The sequence below is a fragment of the Ammospiza nelsoni genome, chromosome 7, assembly GCF_027579445.1.
Source record: "Ammospiza nelsoni isolate bAmmNel1 chromosome 7, bAmmNel1.pri, whole genome shotgun sequence".
Lineage (NCBI taxonomy): Eukaryota > Metazoa > Chordata > Aves > Passeriformes > Passerellidae > Ammospiza > Ammospiza nelsoni.
The window spans coordinates 7210643-7232875 of record NC_080639.1 but is presented as its reverse complement, the minus strand read 5'-3'; the positions used below and the strand labels follow the sequence as shown (position 1 = coordinate 7232875).

The window sequence follows — 22233 nt, the reverse complement described above, 5'->3', positions numbered from 1 at the left end:
CTCCAGCAACTTCATCAGGCTGTGCTACTGAATTCTCCAGAGCTGTCAGGGTAAAGAAGGTTCTCTCTGCAGGCCAGGAATCCCATGGGCCCCTGTGTCCCCTGGGAAGGGAAGATGAGAATGAGAGGGGGTGTTGGGTGTGAGAAGGGTTGGGGAGGTGAGGGCCATACTCATAGGCCTCGCTCAGGGACCAAGGATGCCCTGGAAAACAGCTCAGGAGGTGAACATGTCACTGGCAGCCAGGGGAGTTAATTTGGGATGAGATGGAATGGAATAGGATAGCATGGCATGGCATGGCATCTCCAGCCAAAGCAAGGATAGTACACTTTACCCGGGATACAAACACAGGAGACAGCAGTGACCCTGCCAGCTGCTGAGACCCCCCCAGCACAAGGAGCAGGGCAGCAGAGGTGGGCTCAGGGAGCAGGCAGGGCCATGGGAAGAGCCCACTGTGCAGCAGTAAAGCCAAAGGACACCATTACTCACTAGCTGCCCAGGTGATCCCCTCACCTTGCCCAGCATAGCTCAGGCTGTAGTGGGGGGGCTCAGGGCCAGCCACAGGAAGGTTGCTGCAGTCTCCACTGTGCCAGATGGGATAGGATAGCCAGGAGGTCATTTGGGGGGGATGGTTGCACAGTCTGGCACCCAGCACTGTCAGCACCTGTGCCCCTCAGGGAGGAGGATGGAGCCCATACCCAGCAGGTGCAAGAAGCCCCCAACACTCGTGCACACTCTGTGTGTCATCAGTGGCACCAGCATGTCCAGCAGCTTGAAATAACCAACACAGAAAGTGTCAGTAGGCACTGAGGCCACAGGGATCAGCGCTCTGCACAGACATTCTCAGCCCAAAGGACCACTGTGCACAGTGCAGCTTCATAAGGATTAAAGATCCCAATAGAAGTCTCACACAAAAATGTGCCAGGATAAAAACGTGTGTTTCATGTCTCCTTCTCTTCACCCAGATGGTGCTGCCGTGCTAGAAGTGTTTCCAGTTAGATTGAGATGACAAGAGAGGCAGAACACAGGGCTGTGTAGCAGTGAGAAGCTAAGGGCATGGTATAGCCCAGCAAGACATTTCTGAGTAGGAGCCATTGTTGGACACAGTGCTGGATGTGGTATGCAGCTTCTGCTTGGTAAGTTCCTGAAGGAGAATGGCAGTGCTTTCTCATGGAAGGAAAGCAAATAGCCCCAGTGTTTAGGTGCAGCTAAGAAGCTGCATTGTGCAGCTCAAGGGTGGCAGCAACTTTCTCTCCTGGTATGTTTTGTTTGGAAGCACTGACTCAATCTGTGCAATCATGGAGTCAGTATCCATCTTTGAAAGGTGGTCTCCCTCTTGAAAGATTCAATTTGGCATGTGGTTTCCACTTCTCAGAGTCAGCCTTCTTGAAATTGTGCCAGCACACTTCTTTTGGACAAGGTAAGCAGCTACACTGAGTGTTGGTGTACAGCATATCTTGTGCCCCATGCAGGTAATGCCCAGTAACAGTAACATACCTGACACCTTTGTAGGGGATCAGTCCCTGGATGTTTTGGATTTTGGAGCAGAGGATGCCATTTCTTTTGAGATGGGTTTCTAGTTCCTCTCTTTGGCAAAGAAAGCAAATTTGAATGGGCACTTTGGGTGGTCTCAGTGAATTTAAAGGCTTTTCTCAAGTTCTCTGAGTTAGAGCTGTTGAACAGTCAGTGGGAATGCAGATGCCAAGCTGTTGAGTTTTTGTCGTTGTAGCTTTAGTGTGTGAGCAGTCCCTGGTGCCATCCCATTTGGATCCTGACTCTGTGAGACTGAAGGCTTAGGATGGTACCCAGGGCTGAGAAGAAAAGGGGTTATAGCAGGGATGTGTTTGTAGTATGATGGGGGCAGTTGAAATTGTAGGCAGCAAAGAGCTTTCTCCACTGACACTTTCATGAGCCCTGGTTTTGGCAGATGTTTTCAAGTTTGTTACCGGACTCTGTGAGAGTGAAAAGGCTTGTTAGGGCAGAGGAGTTCATGTTGCCATTTGAATGTGCTGCAAAGAAGAGTTTGTACTTGGAACGGGAAGATCAGCCAAACCCTTTTGTCCTGACAGAGCTGATTTGAGAGCAGGGACGTTTCTGACTCGGCTCTGTCCTGCGGGTGGTTTCGAGCTCGGTGTGTGTCCTTGTTTTGTGAGTCAACAGCGCCATCGTGTGGTCGTGTTGGCTGTGCAGTTCATAGGCTGCAAAAGAAAAGGCAATTGCAGCCCAACCTCTTCCTTTTAGAACGTTTTCTGTGCCACCAGCTGCTCAACATGTAACTCACACCCACTGAGCTGCATCCAGCTCCATGGAGATATGCACTTTCCCTCAAGATCTGTGTGCCATCTTGCACTCTATCTCTCACAGATCCCAGACTCCTTCAAAATGTCCAGCAGCTGCTCGCAAAGGAAAAGTTCTACAACAAAAAGCCACTGCTGGCCTTTATAGTTCCTTTGCAGTCTGTAAGCTGGACAAAACACACTGGTGATGAACATTTTCCTCCTAAATTATATATATAGCATCAGCATGTTCTCTCAAAGTGGCTGAGTCCATCATTAGAGTAAAGCTTTTCCAGCTGCAGTTCTGACTGACTGATGTGCCAGGACAGAAGGCATTTGCCAACCTACCCTCTTCCTGTGCAAACCGATATTCACAGCACAGTCACTTTCACATACTTTCAATGTTACTGTGTCCAAGCAGCTAGAGGTCACAGAGAGATGGAAGTGTCAAGACAGAAGATGTTGTCAAAGTACCTCCTTCTTTTATTAACAGCATTTAAACTGCACACAATGCTCTGTATCTCCTTTCCCAGACAGACTTGCCATCACTTTTTTCACTCTTACATCTTCATTGCAAAGTCCAGCAGTTGCTCTCATAGAAAAAGGCTCTAGAAGTAAAAGCCAGTGCAGGGCTGCACCTTCCCCTTGCTGCACATAAACCACATCAAACTCACCGGTGCACTCTGTCCTTCCCTTCTCTGCTGCCTCTACCATTGTATTCTCTGGATTTCAGAGCCTCAAGGTAGGCACAGGTGTTCCCACAGAGGGGCTGGAAGAGGAACAGGTAGCAGCACAAGTAGCTCTTGTTTAACTTCACCCTCAAGACTGCCAGCTTAGGACTGGGAATTCAGCTGGCAGGCCAGTGGCAGCCGCGCTTTCACAGCCGGGACGCTGCGCCCGGCTCAGAGAACTGTGCCAGGACAACAAGCTTGCCCTGAATTTGCCCCTGAAACTTGTGAAATGCTGTCTAAACTTTTGGAAACTTGCATTTGAACCACATTCAAGGGGAAGCCCCCTCTCTTTAAAAACCTTCAAGAAGCACAGTGCTCTCTGCACAGTCCTTTTCAGCTCAAAGTACCACCATGCACATTGTAGCCTTGCAAGGACTGAAGATTGGATAGATGTCTCATACAGAAAAATGTGCAAGGACAAAAATGTGTTCTTCATGTCCTCTAATAGTGTCTTTGTAGTGCTGGAGAGTGAGGCAGTTCTTTATTCCTGGCCAGGGTTTGTAAATGGCTGACAAAATTCCAGCCTCTACACAGGCACAGATACAGAACTTTTCCACCTATTGCTACATTTTTAGCAAACAAATTAATGTTCATTGGTTCTAAATTGCATAATTATATTTCATTTCTTAGTATACAGTCCTCTATTAGTTATTGATTCCTCACTGTTCATGCTAATCAGTCCATATTTTTAGGGGTTTTAGTATCTGTTTTCTCCAGTAAGGACTTTTCAACACACAGACACAGTCTTTGTTAGTCTCTACTGGTTTCTCCAAAATGTCCTTGTAGTCCCTAAATTCTGCATTCCAGATGTCCAGCTTCAACAATACATCTTTATCTCCCAGGCCTTGTTCATTGAAGCATATCAGACTTAGTTTATCAAAACTTAATGTGTCAGAAATTTTCCCAAGCTGTGTTCCCATAAAAGTAACTTTAGACAACTTTGCTAAATGCTGGCTTTAAATGATACAAGACTAATGTACTGCTTATAATTAATATACTGGTTCTGATTAATTAAAACAAAATTTAATAAAACCATTCATTTTTTTAAAGTTCTGTCACTTCTAACAGCTGCAGCATTTTGGAAAGCCTGTAAAAAAATTGCAAAAAGAACTCTTCCTGTCCCTCTTGCAATGTGGCTTATGGGAGGTAGGGTGTTTGGATTAACTTTTATCTAGACAAAATGATGTGCTGCACCAGCATTACTCCCAAGTGGTTCCTTTTTCTGACACCAATCTCAATGCAAACACTTCTTTGAGGTGCAGCAATGGGTCAGACTGCTGGGCCCACACTCAGCTCACAGTGTGCAGAACACTGTGCTTACAGGGCATTCCATCTTGGAAAGGAGCCCTGAGAGGTTTTTTCATGTCATCTGCATTTTTTAACCCAGACTTTCATGGGTTCCTGACCAAACCACCTGCTTTTACTTAGATCCTTGTTTATGGAAGTAATTTAAGTTGTAATCTTTAAAAGAAGTGTTTTGTTTGAAAAAGCAAGAGAGGTGAGGTACTTAGAGAAACCATTTGTACTGACAGTAGATTGAGGAAACAAACAAGAACTGATCCTGCAAAATGTGTTTTGTGTTTAAAAGCACTGCAGACAATGGCATCTTCTTCTGGGCCTGGCTCTGCCTGAGCATGCCCTTGCAAAACCTGGGGGAGGCTGATGAGAACAGCAAGATGGTCCCTGTCCAAAGGTGTCATTTTGTGCATAAAACCATTATCATTTGTGGAATGAGGTAAAACCAGTAGCATCTGAGAGCATCTTTGCTGTGAATCTGTCACTGCTGGAGCTGCAGGAAGGTCCAGCTCATGGGTGTTGCTGAGCTGGATGGCAGGTGCAGACTGGAAAGGCAGAAGCTCAGGCTTTGGGAGGTTGTTCTGGGTTTAGCTGAGGCTTTGCAAGGGCTCAGCACTGCAAGCCCCTGGATGTCCCCAGTAGCAGCAGTGACATCCTGCAGAGAGCCCCTGTGTTCCTGTGTCCTGGCAGGTACAGCTGGCAGTGTGGGCAGCCAGCTGGAACTCAGTGCTGGTGCCAGTGGAGGTTGTCTGGCCAGTCACAATGACACCAGGGAAGGGAAGAGGGGTCAGTGCCCAACTAGAACCCCAGGGCATGAGCTGTAGCAGTGCTTCAGGCCTGATTCCCCAGCCTTTCTCTCTCAGTGCAGAGCAGCCTGGCACAAAAGGACACGTTTCTCACCAGAGGCCAAACCAACGTTTTATTCCTTGTCATTTCCACACACTCAGCAGGCTGTGCCTGGTCTGTGGTCACACTGGGCCACTGCCACTTCCCTTCTGACTGAGCCTGGACACCTTGTCAAGGCAAATCCCAGGCCAGGAGCTGACCCCAGTGCAGGAGCCTCATATGCTGCTGCTTCCAGTTCTGCCAGCTGCTAAAGCAGGATTGATCAACAAGTGAAAGCCTGAGCTGTCAGATGGTTATGCTTTTAGATTGTTACACTTTGCCTGGCAAGCCAAGGGTGTCTCAATGTACCAAGAAATGGCTGGGCTCTGCTGAGCACCTGTGATAGGACAGGAGCTGGTTTCTAATGCCATGCCCAGAGCCCACAGGAATCACTGGGAGCCTTCTGTTCAGGCCAGTGGGCTCAGCAGCAAGATTCCAAATCCAGCCCCTCTGCATCACCTCTTCCTTCAACCCTTGAATTTCCTTTTTTCCTTCACAAGCAAGCTTGGATCACAGCATCACTCTGCTTCTAGCCCCATGCACATTCCTGATTTAAAACAGCAGGGAAGGAGCTTGAGGCAAGGCACTCTCACTGCACCCAGCCCAGTGGGCACCAGCCAACAGCCTCTCCTGAGCCACACAAGTGTTTCTTTTTCACAAAGCCACAGCACTTTTAATAAGCTGCTTAAGTCTAGCACAAGCTGAATTCTAAGGTGTCTGTAATGACAGCCAGTCCTTTTCCTGGAGGAGCAATGCTGCCTTGCCTCTCTCCAGCATGAGCAGAAGGGGCTCACCTGCTTCCCCCCAGTTCACTCCTCCTCAAAGAACTCGTGGCAAGCAGTAGTGACCATTGCAATGAAGGCCACAAACTCCTGGAAGTCACACTCTGCATCCCCATCGCCGTCCAGTGCCTCCATGACTTTGTCCACAGTCTCCTGGTCTTTGATTTCCTGAGGGGATAGAAACAGGCAGCCAAAGCTGGGGAGGACCACAGCAAGGCCCAGACAGTAACATGGCCCCATTTCCCAAGTACTCTCATGGCTGAATCTGTGCTCAGACACATCCCAAAGGTCTTGTGGCTGTTCCCAGGCTGGTGGGGCACTGTCCTGTGCCCTGGGGAATTGCAGCCACAGCTGTGCTGCTGGAAAGAGACATTTGAGCCCCCTGGGGCAAGGCTGTCCCCCTCTGTCAGGGAAGGTCATTTGCCTAGTATCCAACCCACATCCCAGTCTGCCATATAGGCTGTTCCCCTCATCCTGCTGCTCTGTGGAGCTGGGACAAAGGATTTAATGTCCTGGTGTGTAAATAAACCTCTTCACCTATACTGGCTTCCCATGGGTGACAGAGCTGGGGGAGTGCAGGGCTGTTGGATGGCCCCTGAGCCCAGCCAGGCTGCCGGGAGGGCAGTGCTTACCCCGAGGAAGTGGCTCAGCTCGTTGTTGATGAGCTCCTTCAGCTCGGATTTCTTCAGCTTGTGCTTGTCTCCCTCCTTCCCGGAGTACTGGTGGAAGGCCTCGATGATGGCGATCATCGCCTTCTCCAGCTCAGACATGGTCGTGGCGCGGCCCTGAGGTCAGAGGGGATGGTGGGAGCACCAGCCTGGGCAAAGCTGCAGCAATTCCCATTGATTGGGAAGCATGGCCACCCCGGGCTCCGCCCATGGATCAGCAAGGTCGGACCTGCGTTCAGGGCATTCTGCTGGGAGGCGCTGGCAGCAGCTCTGGCTTTGGGGGAAGGTCATGAGAGACCAAAACTCTGCTGCCAGGGGCTCTCAAAGACAGCAGAGCCACAGGATGAGGAGAGGGGCAGGCATGGGGTCAGCTCCGGAGCTTCAGCAAGGTTTTGCTGTCCCTGGTGTCACAGGTCCCCTCGGCTGTGCCTCTGCCTGCAGCCCTGTCTCCAGCCCAGCAGTCAGTGGAGCCCGGTACGAACCGGTTTTGATGAGCGCCAGCAGGTCAAAATGAGCGCCTCCCGAACCTCCCTCTCCCACACTTGGTCTGGAGACCTTCATGGGATATGATAATAATTCAGATTGCAGCATTCCCCGCAGACTTCACAAACGGACAAACCAAAGAGACTCTAAAATCCTTGGTTGAGAGGGAGAGCTGCCAGCCCAAAGGCTGGGAAAATAAAGAAGCCTTATTGCCCGGCGCTCACTTTGTTCATATCCCATCGGTAAATGTCTCCTGCCCTGCCACCTGGCTCCTGTTTCTCCACCACAAGCTACTGAATCTGATCCCGCAGCTGATGTCCTCCCCCGCTCAGCACTCAGTACGCGAACGGAAAGACTGTTACCAGACACGGCAGAAAACATCCTAACAAAAATACCCTTTCCATGCAGCAGCCCTGCCTGCAGCCCGTCCGCAAGGCTGAGGAGTCTCCAGAGCAGAGGCGATGCGGAGCGGTGATTCTGCCCTGACAGCACCCACCATCCCCCGGGCAGAGCCATCCCCCGGCCGCTCTCACCTCCGTGCTGCCGGCGGGGCTGTGGCTCGGCGATGCGGCGTGGCCAGGCACCCCGGCGGGGATCGCTGCCCTCTTATGGCCGCGGGGCCGGGGCGGGGTGTCCGGGCCGGGCGCTGTGCCCGCTCCGCAGAGCCGCCCGCGGGGAGCGAACCCAGCGCACACGGGAGCCCTTGGAAACCGCCCTTGGGACAGGGAAACACCGCCTGCTTCGCTGGTTTCACTTGTTTTCCTTTCTACCTGCTTCTACTACAGTTACAGTCTGCCAATTTTATAAGTACGTAGGGATTTATCCCGTTTCAAAATGTATTGCAGTAAACGGAGATCATCCCTAGACTCAGCTGTTACACATTGCAAATAAATCTCTTATGGTGCCATTTATTTGTTCATATTTTTCAGAGTTCCTACTCTCTGTTCATTTGATTCACAGAATATTCTGTGAATCAAGCTTGCAATTCAAAGATGTGAATGCTTTCTTTAAAGCTGCTGTTCTGCTCTGAACAGTGAGTATGCAAAAATAGCAATTCCTTGTATGTCTGATCTTTTCACTCTGTTTACTGCACGCTGTTAATATTGAACACACTTTTTCTGCTTTCTACTGTTTTAAGATTGTAGAGTCAGGCCAGACAGAGACAATAAGGTTATTTCAATTCACTCAGCTTCACCAAACATACCACCCAACAAAATTAAACCATTGCTGCTTGTGCGAAACCATTTATACCATGGGAGTGAAAGCATCAATGAAAATACATTTTGCAGTCAGTGTGAGCATAAGATTTATACTTTTTTCTGTGTATTGTTCAAGAAATGTTGAACTGTTCAAGAAATATCTGCCTAACACCAGAGACAAGTGAAACTGCAAATATTTTGAACCAATTCTGAGAAGGGAAGTGTAAATCAACATGCAAAATTCAGGAAAAAAGATGAGTTATTGTACATACACTGATTCACACTGGAAAAAATATCTTTTCTTTTTAGAAACTTTGAAAAGTTATCTCAAACTTAAATTATTTCTTTTTAAATGGGGTCTTGATATAAAACTTATTCACATGTCTCCTGCCAACCCCAGTGGCCACCATGAACTGGCATTAAATGCACTTTTATCTAAACCCTGTTGCTGGACAAACATATTCCCTAGCAGTTTGGCAAGTTCCTGTGTTCCCAAATCTACAGATATACCACTGACCATGTTATTTTAAAAAATTTTTCACATACTGGTGTAAGAAAAACCCCATCTACATTGATAATTTCCTTACATTACCTCATGAAAGTTTTTGTAACAGGCTCAAACACTGGTTTGGGGAAAAATAATTTCCCTGGCATTCAGGTTGAGTATGTTGACTCTAAATATTTGCCTGACCACTGAAATTCTTGCATTTAGGGCATTGAAAACTACAGTTTGCAGTTATCTGTTCTCTGGTGGGACTAGCAGGGACAGCAGGGATGCTTTTAGGTAGTTTCTAGTGTGGAGGTAGTTTGTCAGCAATTTTGCACTATTTGATTTTTTCCAAGAGGACTTGCATCCCTGTAAGAGCTGGCTATAAATGGGGCTCTCTGTCAGCAGGAAAGAGACAGCATTTGTCTGTTGGTAGCAATTTGATCTGGTAGATCTCTAGCTCAGTCCTCAGCCAAGAAATGCATTAAAGCAAACCTTTTCTAGTCAGAGACAAGGTCCTAGCCCATCTCCTTAAACCATATTCTGATGTCATTCTGGAAAGTGACTTTTCCTTAAAATGGAACAGAAAACCTTGCATTTGACAGATCAAAACATGAAGAGTCTTGAAATTCTCTTTCCTGGTGGTTTTTGCTGTCCATTTCACCCCAAATCATTCTGACTCCTGTATTTTACAGGTAATGATCTGGAATGATGTCCTGATAGGATGGGAAGGAGCAGCAGGATCAGATGTGAACACAAGAAACCTTGACCCTCTTCTGCCTCTGCTAATGAGCAGCTCCAAGAGACTTTCCTGATCCTTGTCCGGGCTCATATCCTTTGCAAAGACTGCTCTCTTGGCCTGGATCATCCCTAACCCAGCCTGTGACAATCCAGGAGGTCTGGATATGAGTGTGGGGCTGTGAGCTGTGCTTCCAGTGCTGCCCAAAGAGCTGCTTCTGTTATTTTAAAATTCATGTTCTGATCTTCGAACAGGCGGGTGCAGCCTTGGGGCTCCTTTCCTCAGGGTCAGAGCTTTGGGCTGATATGTTTAAAGAAGCAAGGGCATTTTTCAGTGCCCAAGGCTGAGCAAAACACTTGAGCCCTCTGCCTGTCTCCCTCACAATGTGGGCTCCTCATTCCAGGAGAAAAGACAGCTTATTTCTTTGTCTCTCGGGTGTGTGTGGCGCCAGGCTCTGCCAGACCATGAGACAAATGCCAGCGGTCATTGAACTGGGACAAAAAAAGTCATGAAAGCAGAGGAATTTGGGTGGGAGGGGGAAGAAACTGCCTGTGCCTCTGCAGGGCTGCACTCTCAGTGCCAGCACACACAGCAGCTTTGCAGGGAGCAGGTTCCCTAGCACCTAAACAACACAGCAGCCAGAGGTGAATCAAGCTTGCAATTCAAAGATGAATTGCAAGCTGTCTGAATCCAGCTCAGGTTCAGACACAGAAAAACATGGATGAAAACAATGCCTAAGCAACAGGAATGTGGCAATTAGTAAAAATGTCTGGTGCAGGTCTCCTGTTTAGAGACATAAAAATAAAACCAAGGTGTTCATCCTCCATCACACTCCCCTTAGGTAAATATTACCATAAATTATCTTAAGATTTTGGCACCCATAGACAAGTGGATACTTTAATTAACCTCATTTCAGGCAGAGACATCATGGCAATTTTTTTTTTCTAAACCCAAAAATAAATAGACTATTAACCCTCAAATACAAGACCCATTTCAGTGAACTGCTAGAGTTCTCTCTGTTCATATGAACTGTGCAAGAGAAGTAGCACAGCTCTCCCTACTGAGGACCAGTGGGATCAGCCACAAGTCAAAGATATTATCCCCATCCATTCTCACTCCAGGGGAAGTCCAGATACATCCAAAAAACAGTTTTGCTTTTGCCTAGTTTATGAAATAAATACAAAATTAATTTTTTAATTCTTAAATAAAATCACTGTATCCTCTCCAGATAATCCCTGACATTATTCTGGGCATGAGTGAAGACCTGTTTGTTAAAAGAGGAGTACTTTAAATTAAACTTCTACTGAACATTATATATTGTAAGTATTAATGATTATTGAAGTATTAATAGTCATTTTTCTGTCCTGGGGTGTTGATGGATGCCACATTTGTGAGTAGCTCTTTTGTCCCTGGGCACTGCACAGATATGGAGGGGCTTTTCTGCCAGTTTAACTCGGTCTGGTGCCACCTCTGTGGGAGGAGAGAAACCAGGTCACTGTGAAAGGCTGAAAGGAATTTATCACTCCATTTAAACAAGTGTATATTAAATGTCCACCCAGTCCTTCCAACAGCAAGTACAGCATCTGGGATTTACAATCCCTGTGTGCCTCCTTTTGGGGAGCCTTCTTTAGCCAAGGGGCTTTGAAGGGCTGAAACTCTCTTGCTCATTGGCCTGGGAAGGCGGTGATGGGTGTCAGGAGAGAGATGGGGACACGTCACTAGGAGCGGATAGGAGGAGCTATGCCATCTCCTCATGGACTGCTGTCCCACGGCATTACCTGCATGAAGGTGACACCCCCTGACCGTGCTGGAGGGACCAGGGCAGGGTTCATAGTGAGAGTACCTGACTCACCTGTAGAGCACAACACGGTGTTTTATTGGTGTCAGCCCTGCCAGCCACAGCCCTCCCCACCGGGCCGGGCCCCGGTGTTTAGAGTGCCTGACACCCGGCAAAGCAGAGCTGAGGATGCTGAGTCAGCAGTGGAGAAGGACGGGGGCACAGGAGCGTGGGCACACCAAGTCAGGGTGCGCTGTGCCCACGGCTGGCACCGCTCCCTGACACATCTCCCGGCGTTGTCATCTGGGCCGGCGTTGTTTTGTTATTTCCATTAACGATGGAAACTACACGCCCGGACTTCGGGGAGGCACGGAGGCGGGGACAGTCGTTCCAGGGGCTGGCGCTGTCACCCAAAGGGACGGCTCGGCTGTCGGGGTCTGTGAGGGGGATGGCACTCCTGTGCCTCGGGCAGACGGAGCGGGAGTGAGAAGTCGAGCCCCGGCAACTGACGGGGTGGCGTCCCATGGCAGGAGGGGACGGGAGGAGATGGGGCGGGCTGGGGCCGGGACCGGGAGATGGGGCGGGTCGGGACTGGGAGATGGGGCGGGCCGGGGCAGGGAGATGGGGCGGGCCGGGCCGGGAGATGGGGCGGGCCGGGGCAGGGAGATAGGGCGGGCCGGGGGCCGGCCGGGGCGGGCCGGGGGCCGCCATTGGCTGCCGGCCGTGAGGCGATGTGGGCCCAGCCGGCGCGGCCCCGGTGCTGGGATCGGTAGCGGCGATGGCGGCGGACGGCATGTGAGTCCCGGCGCTGGGATGGAGAGCGGGGGGCACTGGGTGGATCCCGGCGGTGGGGTCGGGAGCGGGGTGGCGGCCGCGGCTCACGGTGCCCGTGTCCCGCAGGGCGGTTCGGCGGCGCGGCGGCCCTCGGCGCTCGGCGGCGGCCACGGAGCTGCCGGCCTGGCGGCTGCGCTGCGAGGGTGGGCGGCAGCTGTGGCGCTACCTGGGCGATGGCGAAGGCGATGTCGCGGAGCGGCGAGCGCAGACGGCGCTGGAGCAGCACAGCCTCGGGCTGGACACGGTGCGGGGGGCCCGGGCCGGGGCGGCGGGGCCGTGCCCGGGGCGCGCCGCTGAGGTGCCCCTGTCTTCCCACAGGGCGCGACGCTGCGGACGCTGCCGGCGACCGGCTCGGCCCGGGACGCGGCCCGCAACGGGATGCGGTTCTACGCGGCACTGCAGGCCGAGGATGGGCACTGGGCGGGCGATTACGGCGGGCCGCTGTTCCTGCTGCCAGGTGAGCCTGGGCACCTGCCCGGGGGTGAGTGCCCTGGGGCTCGGCTCTCTACACTGCCGCCCTGTCTGGTCCTCCAGGTCTCCTCATCACCTGCCACACGGCCAAAATCCAGCTGCCCGAGGGGTTCCGGAAGGAGATGGTGCGCTACCTGCGCTCTGTGCAGCTCCCGGACGGAGGCTGGGGCTTGTGAGTACCAAGGATGCTTCTCTGGGTGATGGCAGCTCCAAGGGGCAGGATTTGGAGCTGCTGTCAGACCTGCCCAGGCTCAGGGAGGGGGACTCAGCACGTGTGAGAGATGTGGGTGGTTGGAGTTGCTTGTGCTGCACTCCCCATACACTGTTTGTCACAGAGGTGGCCATAGCATCAAGTCTGGCCACATCTCTGGGGCACTTTATCCCAAAACATCATGTGTGACAAGGTAGTGCAGAGAAAAATGTTTATTCCTGTATTAGTCAGGTCCTTCTTTTCCAAAGTCACCTCTGGCATCCCACTTCACCCTAGCAAAGACAGCCCTGTGTCTGGCTAATGGCAGTAGCTGACTAATGGATGTGGTGTTTCTGTGTATGCCCTTGACAGACACGTGGAAGATAAATCAACAGTGTTTGGCACAGCCCTCAACTACGTAGCCTTGAGGATCCTGGGGCTCGGGCCAGATGACCCTGACGTTGTGCGGGCCCGTGTCAACCTGCACAGCAAAGGTCAGCCAGGGGGCTGGTGCACTGCTGAGAGAGGTCTGGCCACACCTAGGGGCTGCAGGGAGCACTGGGGGCTGCCAGGCAGTGGAAGAACTGTTGTTCATACTTGCATTTCATGGCAACTGCATTTTCATTTAATGATGGGAAGCTGTGTTGCATTTTTGTGCCGTTACCTGCTTGCCCTGCTTTGGGACATGTATCCCAGCCTGAGTAGTGTGCTCTCAAACATGGGGAAGAAAGTTGGGAGCTGGCATGGCTGTGTTAACCCTGAAAGCTGCTACTGTTCTGTGCAGGAGGTGCTGTGGGAATTCCTTCCTGGGGCAAGTTTTGGCTGGCTGTCTTGAACGTTTACAGCTGGGAGGGAATGAACACGCTTCTCCCAGAGATGTGGTATGTGCCCCCCTCACTGAGGAGAGAGGATCTAGTGTCAGTCCTGCCACCAGCCTCCACCCAGAACTGTGCCAGGCGCTGGTGATGGCTGGGATAACTCCAGCTACAGCCAGGAACTGGAGGTGCTCAGGCTGCTTGTCAGCTGGGAGCCAGCAGCAGGCCAGGTGGATAGCACTGAACCCTCCATCCAAGGGAGATGCCAGAGCACAGCCCTGTTAGCATTTCCCACAGGGTCCCTAAGACATTCATGTGCTCCCTGCCTGCCACCAGTATCTTCCAGCAGCCAGAACTGGGCCCTAGCAGGAAGGGACAGCCACATGTGAGGCTGCCAGCCCGAAACCCTTGCTTGTACCCTCTCTGAATACTCAGAGGGCTGCTGGGTGTCAGAGAGGGGAAGTGTCTGGAGGAAATTGGGGGCTGCGCAGTACCAAGGGCTGCTGGTGCTTTGTCAGCAAATGCCATTAACTATCAGTGCAGTCCTCTGCCTTCAGTGTCCCATGTGTGTCCCAACTAGCGTCTCTGCTTCCTCTTTGAGCTTGAGGTCCTCCCTGCCCTGTGTCAGCTGGGAGTATCAGGTGTCAAGAGGGAGAATCCGAGCAGGGCCAGGCTGTGTGTATATCCCCTAGTGCAGGAGACAAGGAAAGGCTGCCCTGCTCTGGGCATTCCACACAACATCTCTCCAGTGGCCCTTGGCCTTCCTTGTTCCTCAGAGCAGCACTTTCTCTTGCAACCAGGCTGCTTCCCACGTGGTTTCCTGCGCATCCGTCGCGGCTCTGGTGTCACTGCCGCCAGGTTTACCTTCCCATGAGCTACTGCTATGCCAAGCGTCTGTCAGCAGAGGAGGACGAGCTCATACGGAGCTTGAGGCAGGTAAGGAGGGAGCTGATCCCCCACTGTGACAGGGACACGTGGCTCTGTGGCCAGCTGCTGTGCTGGCCATGCTCCTGTGAGCCAGCCTCTCATAAGCTGCACGGTGTCTGAGGCAGCTGGCAGCAGTGCCTGCCCCAGTGCTGCTCCTGGCTGGCCAGGCTGCCCTTTGCTCTCTCCTGCAGGAGCTGTACGTGCAGGACTACAGCAGCATAGACTGGCCAGCACAGAGGAACAACGTGGCTGCCTGTGACGTGTACACCCCGCACAGCTGGCTGCTGGGTGCTGCCTATGGTGAGTGCAGGGGCTGCTGCCAGGAACACGGAGGCTTAGGGTCTACTGCCTGCTACTGGTGTACACCTTGCAGCTGGGATGGAGACTGGAATGATGTGATCCGTGGGATTCTCCCTCCCTGAGAGCAGCAGGGCCTTGTACCCATGTCCTCAGGCCACTCTGGGGCAGAGCTTTGCTCCGTGCTGATGCTTGTTGGTCGATGGTTGATGTGTGAGTTGGGGTGCAGCCTGCCACAGCGAGTGAATGTGGCTGCACAGGGTGGGGTTTGTTCACTGCATGTCCCTTTCTTCTCCTGCAGCCATCATGAACGTGTATGAAGCTCACCACAGCGCCCACCTGCGGCAGCGAGCCGTCACCGAGCTGTACGACCACATCAAGGCTGATGACAGATTCACCAAGTGCATCAGCATCGGCCCGGTAGGACACGTGCTCTTAACCCTGTAGTGTCTCTTTGCTCTGCAAGGACCAGCTTGTGCAGGTGTGGCATGTATTAATCACCAAATCTTGCTCAACTCCTCCTGCTTCTGATGCTCCAGAGCTTCAGGCCAGCAGGGCACAGGAGATGCAGAGGGCATGGGGACAGCTGTGGCCCTGGTGAGGAGTATCTCTCCTTGAGGTCCAGCGAGATGATCTCATGGCACCTGCCCTGCTAACGCAGCTATGCTGGGTGATGTCACATTGGCATCAAGGCTGAGACAACCTCTGGATGGCTTTGTGTTGAGTGGGTTGGGATGTATGTTTCTGGGGCTGGAAGAAGCTCTATCCAGAGCAGTGACAGTGCTCCTCTTGGCAGATCTCCAAGACAATCAACATGCTGGTTCGCTGGTTTGTGGAAGGGAAGAACTCCCCAGCTTTCCAGGAGCATGTTTCCAGGATCCCTGACTATCTCTGGTAAGGGCTGAGTGTGTCCATCTGGCACAGCACACCATGACTCCTGACTTGCCTCCTGGTGCTCCCACTGTGCCTGTGCTGCAGCACTGTGCTCTCTCCCCCCACAGGCTGGGCCTCGACGGCATGAAGATGCAGGTGAAGTGCTGTAGGAGTTCAGCTGTGACTGAAGGGACCCTGGTGTGCTGGGGCAACCTGTGGAATAATGGGATAGAGTGTTCATCCCAGGCCTGAGCTCCTGGCATCTCACCTCTAGAGCCTGGTGGCCTTCTCACTGTCATTTCCCCGAGCTGTGCCAGGAGGGAGTAATGTCTGTCCTGCTAGTTTGCCTCCCTGTGGCATTCCATCCATCCTCATGAGTCCTGGGAGAAGGGCAGGAGAAAGCCAGGGCCCAGATTCTCAGTGTGGGCTGAGCTCTGCTTCTCTCAGAGCCATTGTGTCCTGCTGTTCCTTGATGCTAGCCACCTCTCCTGCCTTGGCTGTACACAGAGCAGACTGAAGCAGCTGTCTCATTTTGTGCTGCCTTGTTGTTCCTTGACCTGCTGCATCTGTCCTCTCTGTGCCAGCACAGGATGACACAGGAAGGAGCTGTTGGGGGTAATGAGGGAGGGATGTGCTGTCCCATAGTCCCCACAGCTGGGTCAGGCTGCTCCTAGCACCTGCCTCTCACTGTCTATTTTCTCTCTTCCAGGGTACAAATGGATCCCAGCTCTGGGATACTGCTTTTGCCATCCAAGCCTTCCTGGAGGTAATGCATCCTTCAGTGCTGCCTTGGGAAAATGATCTCTGCTCATGAGTCCCCAAGTACCAGAGCTCCTGCTGTGCAGCCCCTTGGAGCTCTATTCTGGCCTGGCATGCTGTGACTGAGCTGGGATAACATGGCTGGCTACAGCCCCTTGCTGACTGCTCTCTGTGCATCTCTGTTCCTAGGCAGAAGCCCATGAGATGCCTGAATTCACCTCCTGCCTCCAGAATGCCCATGGGTTCCTCCAGTTCTCCCAGGTGAGCAGAGCTGGTCAGTGGTGTCTCACACACTGCCTGTGCAGGCCTGGCTGTTGCTCAGAACCCTGTTGGATGCATCTGTTGCCTTCTGAAGAGAGCTTCTGAAGGGCTGACTAGCAAAGTCCCAGGCCCAGCCTCCTGTTTGCTACTCCCTGTTTTCAGGGAACCATCTTTGAAGCTTGGAGAGGGCTTTAGCAAGGCTCAGGATTGCTTGGGTTGTCTGCCTGAGCTTAGAGAGGCTGGAAAACTGAGAGCTTAGGCTTATTTGCCCTTCATCTTTGAAGCATCATTCTGGGAAACCCAGGACCATTGGATAGTGACTGTATGAGCTCAGCTTCTGCTGGCCAGGCCAGCAGGGGCTCAAGGTGAGGGTCATTGTCACCAACAGCTTGATGCATATGTGTGACAGTGTTCACAGGGGTCCGAGGATGAGGGAAGAGATGAGGATCTGACTCCATGTTTCAGAAGGCTGATTTATTATTTTGTGATATATATTACATTAAAGCTATACTAAAAGAATAGAAGAAAGGGTTTCATCAGAAGGTTAGCTAAGAATAGAAAAAGAAGGAATGATAACAAAGGCTTGTGGCTTGGACAGAGAGTCTGAGCCAGCTCACTGTGATTGGCCATTAATTAGAAACAACCACATGAGACCAATCACAGATGCACCTGTTGCATTCCATAGCAGCAGATAATCATTGTTTACATTTTGTTCCTGAGGCCTTTTGGCTTCTCAGGAGGAAAAATCCTAAGGAAAGGATTTTTCATAAAAGATATCTGTGACACATATGCAATCACTGGTCTTGTTTGTGGTGCTGCTGCATTGAAAGCAGATGGTTCCCTGGCAGGCAAGCTCCCAAAGGGGGCTTTAGCAACACTTGCTGAAATCAGGCAAAAAGGTGATTTCTCCCTGCTCCAGAGCTGACCTTTTTCCTGTCTATTTCCCTCAGTGAAAGGGAGTACTGTGCACTTCCACGTGGAAAAACCACCTGCAATGGTTTCAGCCCATGGTCCTGCAGCCAGGCACCTCCAGGCTGCCCTCACTTGTTTCTTGTCTCCTGCAGATCCCCGAGAACCCACCTGACTACCAGAAATATTACCGCCATATGAACAAGGTACAATGGCTGGCACTGGGGCAGGGATTTGGGCAGAGGGAACAGGAATCAGGGGCAGCACCTGCTCTCTTCCAAGAACAGAGTGGCTGAGGGAAAGTGATCCTGCTGCTTAAGCCCACCTGATCCTTTTCCAGGGTGGCTTCCCCTTCAGCACACGGGACTGCGGCTGGATCGTGGCAGACTGCACAGCAGAGGGGCTGAAGGCAGTAATGCTGCTGCAGGAGAAGTGTCCCTTCATAGCCAAGCCTGTGCCTGCTGAGCGCCTCTTTGATGCTGTGAATGTGGTAAGAGCTGCAAAAATTAAGCCAAGGGACATGAGAAGCCAAGGCCCAAGGAATTGTTAGATCTGGTATTAGATCTGGTTAGATCTGAGGTAGTGCGAGGCCTGGTGTGGCAGCACTTGTGATTCAGAGCTGCCTGTGTCACCTAATGTCGTGTGATGGCCCAGGTTGGGCTTGCTTTGTCACAGTGGTTTGGGACCTGGGTTTTCTGCCTGCCCCATAGACCTGTAGGTCTGACTTTATCCTCACAGCTGGCTTAGGGCCAGACTGGAGTAGTGCTGCCCATGAGGTTGTACCACCCCCTCTCTGCTTGTCTGGGCAGTTGCTGAGCATGAGGAATCCGGATGGAGGCTTTGCCACATATGAAACCAAGCGAGGAGGCCACTTATTGGAGCTGCTGAACCCCTCAGAGGTGTTTGGTAAGGGGCTTGCTTGTCCTGCCCACTGAGAAGGGACAGAGTGGCCTGGGCTCACCATGCCCAGGGGGTGCCTGGCAGGGGATCAGTGTGCCCTGGGTCAGGGACAGGCTGGCAGTGGCTGGCCTGCAGGCTTGCCCACACAGGGGCTGTGGCACTGATACCCATTGCCTGCTGGCAGGTGACATCATGATTGACTACACGTATGTGGAATGCACATCAGCTGTCATGCAGGCACTGAGACACTTCCAGAGCCAGTTCCCCGAGCACCGAGCCATGGAGATCAGGTGAGGCACTGAGATGGGACCTGGGCAGGGGAGAAGGCAGGCTCACTGTCCCAGGCTGACTGCCATGGCCTCCTGAACAATGGAGTTGCCTGTCTGCATGCTCTTGTCTCTTGTGCCCTCCAATAATGGGACCCATCCAAGCCTCAGAGGGGCTGATGGAGCCCCCAGTGAAGCAAACACTGAGTTTGAGCTGCTTCTGAAGTGGATGACTTCTTTCCTGTCCAGGGAGACTCTGCAGAAGGGGCTGGATTTCTGTCGCAAGAAGCAGCGAGCGGATGGGTCCTGGGAAGGGTAGGTGATGTTCCCAGCACCCCATTTTCTTCTGGCTGCCCCAGTGTGAGAGGGATCATCATGGCAAGTGTTCCTGGCTGGCAGGATCTGTGGGAGGGAAAGGAAGGGCTGATCCTTCTCTAGCTGCTGTGCTTTGCTCTCAGTTACTCTCCCTCCAGCCCAGACAGAACAGGTACAAGACCCAGAGAAGGTTGGGGTGGTTCCAGCTGCTGTGGTCCCAGTTCTGCTGACACTCGAGTTAGCTGGGAGCAGGTGCTGGTGGGACTGGGCATGGCTGGGCCATAGGGGAAGGCAGGCTGCAGCTCTGTGCCTGGCTCTGCTCTTCTGTGAGCACAGCTGTGTTGCAGTCTGCCTCTCTCTGGGGCATTGCACCCCTGACAGTGCTGCTCTCCCCTTCTTCCTAGGAGCTGGGGGGTTTGTTTCACCTATGGCACTTGGTTTGGTCTGGAGGCGTTTGCCAGCATGCAGCACACATACCACAACGGGTGAGAAGGGAATGTCTGGGTGCCCTACCCTACCTCCTGAGCCAGGGTAGGACTCTGTGGTGGGGCTGGATGGATCCCTGGCTGTGCATGGACTCTCCTGCCTCAGGGACTGCTCCTCCCAAATCCTGTGCCTGCAGTATGGCCAGGGCACTTGCTGCTTTATCCTCAAACTCAGGGCAGTCCCAGCCATGGGCACTGCTTCTCTTTGCAGCTGAGAACTGTGGGCATCCATACGCTCTGTCCCCAGTCCTGTCTTGATTCTGGCCCCCATCCCTGCAGGACTGTGTGCCAAGAGGTGGCCCAGGCCTGCCAGTTCCTGATCTCCAAGCAGATGGCAGATGGAGGGTGGGGAGAGGATTTCGAGTCCTGCGAGCAGCGCACATATGTGCAGAGTGCCGAGTCACAGATCCACAACACCTGCTGGGCCCTGCTGGGGCTCATGGCTGTCAGGTAAGAGTAGCTCCAGTCCTCAAGGAAAAGAGATTAAACTGGGCTGGGTGGCCTTGGGCCTGGCTGGTGTGACCCAGTGCAAAACAAAGCTTTTGATCATGACTGCAGGCCTCCAGCCTGGGAAAATGGTGCCATATTCATAATATTTAGTGTCTTGGGGTTGTGGGGAGCCCTTCCCAAAGCACTCAGCATGCCTGGGGCAAGCTCAGGGCAGCCAGGAGGTGGTTGAGCTCTCCAGACATGTGGATGAGGGTTTGCAGGTGGTTTGGATAAAGATGCTTCCATTTGCCTTGTGCTTTGTAGGTACCCTGACATCAGTGTGCTGGAAAGGGGCATTAAAGTGTTGATGGATAAGCAGCTGCCCAACGGGGACTGGCCTCAGGTACATCTTAAGTCTTTCCAAGAAGTTCCTGAACGTGCAGCAGTCCCCTGCCACTCATGCCATTCTGCTCTCTGCTTGTCTCCCAGGAGAACATCGCCGGGGTGTTCAACAAGTCGTGTGCCATCAGTTACACCGCGTACCGCAACGTCTTCCCCATCTGGACGCTGGGGCGGTTCTGCCGCCTGCATCCCAAGAGCCCCCTGGCTGGGCAGCTGCCAGCCAGAGCCAGCCCCTCGGCTGGGGCAGGCCAGGAGGGGCAGGGAGCCCTGTCTGCTTGAACCTGGGACACCGCTGGGGATGCCACGGCCCCGGACTTGTCTTGGATCTGGAGTCTGCGTGGGGCTGTGGCGGTGTGTGTTGCGTGGGACATCTCCATGCTGACCTTAGCATGTGGACTGCTGCCTCTGCCAGGGAAAGGTGCTGTGCCGGTGCTGCAGAGCCTCTGCTTGCTGTTGAACCTCTTCTAAACATTCCCTTTGTAAGGTTTTTTCCAGGTATGTTCTCCATCCCCAGGTGGGGAGTGAAGTGCCTTTTCAGACCATTTTGAAGATCAGATGGAGCTGCCGAGCTGTGTTGTATTCCACATTTGGACAGACTCTCATCCTGGGTTGCAAGGCTGCCTTTATTGTCACAGGCTGTCTGTCTATACCAAGAGTGTGGGATTTGGGGTCTCCCCTGTGCCCACCATTGGGGCTTGGGGGGCGCTGCACAATCCCTGCTGAGCTGACCTCTTTACTGTGGGCGCCAGCGATGGCCTTTGAGTTACTTGCTCTACTCTGGAGCCCATGGTGGTGGGGAAGGACACCTGTCCTCCCCCAGATGTGTGAGAAAAGGAGTGCTTTGCTTAATTTTCTTATTCCTTTGCTTAATTTTCTTATTGTTCTGTCCCCCAGCTGGTGGCACCTAGCTTCCCCAGGTGAAGTCACCACCAGCCCTTGGAGAAGGGGCAGCTGAAGCAGAAAGCTGTGAGGTGGTCGGCATCATGGCACAGCCTGAGCCCCAGAGCTCCAGGCTTCCCCAGCTCAGACCATGGTGCTGTGGGGCATTCCCAGGTCATTGTCAGAGCTGGAAGTCAGATGGGATAATAAATTGCTAAGGGTGATGCAAGAGGAACTTCACTGTGTTCTCCTTTCTGTCTGCTAGTGTGTGTCCCAGGCAGAGGGGAGCTGGCACAGCAGCCTCATGTCCTGTGCCTTGGGTTGCCTAGATGTATGAGCAGCATATCCACCAAACCATGCTGGGAGCCTGTGCCTCCCCTAATGCATTTAGCCACAGAAAAATGGAATCAAGGAAGCAGCTCACTAAAGGAGTGTGATCACTTCCCTCATCCTGCTGTTTACGCTCATGCAGATGAGCAAGACAGAAAAACTTATTTATTTAAGAAGATTCAGCTCAGGCTGTCTCAACTCAGCCTGTTTGCCTTTTCCAAATTATGGACATCTTTACACCTGTCTGTGATATTACTCTGCATTTAAATTCCTTCTTGCTGAAACTGAGTTCTTCAAATGTCATGCAGTGATGTGTCTTGAAAGGACATGGCTGTGTGAATTTCACCTATTGTTAAAATCTGCTCCAAGCTGCAATTTTGGATTGGGCACATGCAGAAGAGATCAAGGAGATACAGGATCTATTCAGTACAATTCTTGTTTGATAGAAACTGCTTCTTCCAGGAGTCCTCTGACACTCTTCCCAGGGATCTTCTAGAGTGCTTTGATCCCAGATTTCAGAGATCCCAGGTGTCAGTCCTAGACTACTCCCAGGATGTTACCTGAGGTGGTT

The 22233-nt window shown here is 52.3% G+C and overlaps 2 protein-coding genes across 2 annotated transcripts; one reads left to right on the top strand and one right to left on the bottom strand.

The window, feature by feature from the left end:
• Positions 1-3834: 3834 nt before the first annotated feature.
• On the bottom strand, positions 3835-7617 carry S100B (S100 calcium binding protein B). Its single transcript, XM_059475961.1, is given in 4 exon segments — positions 3835-6135; positions 6600-6752; positions 7514-7563; positions 7566-7617. Coding segments are annotated over 4 exon segments (396 nt in total). The 3' UTR covers positions 3835-5994.
• A 4446-nt stretch (positions 7618-12063) lies between these two features.
• LSS (lanosterol synthase) lies at positions 12064-21567 on the top strand. The gene is made up of 22 exons (XM_059475960.1): positions 12064-12115; positions 12221-12398; positions 12473-12611; positions 12689-12797; positions 13188-13309; positions 13600-13696; positions 14431-14566; positions 14749-14857; positions 15156-15274; positions 15651-15748; positions 15856-15883; positions 16437-16493; positions 16676-16747; positions 17812-17862; positions 17997-18146; positions 18466-18562; positions 18741-18846; positions 19072-19137; positions 19542-19622; positions 19902-20072; positions 20376-20454; positions 20541-21567. The coding sequence occupies exons 1-22, from the start codon at positions 12099-12101 to the stop codon at positions 20730-20732; spliced, it is 2274 nt and encodes a 757-aa protein (XP_059331943.1). The 5' UTR covers positions 12064-12098; the 3' UTR covers positions 20733-21567.
• Positions 21568-22233: the final 666 nt, after the last annotated feature.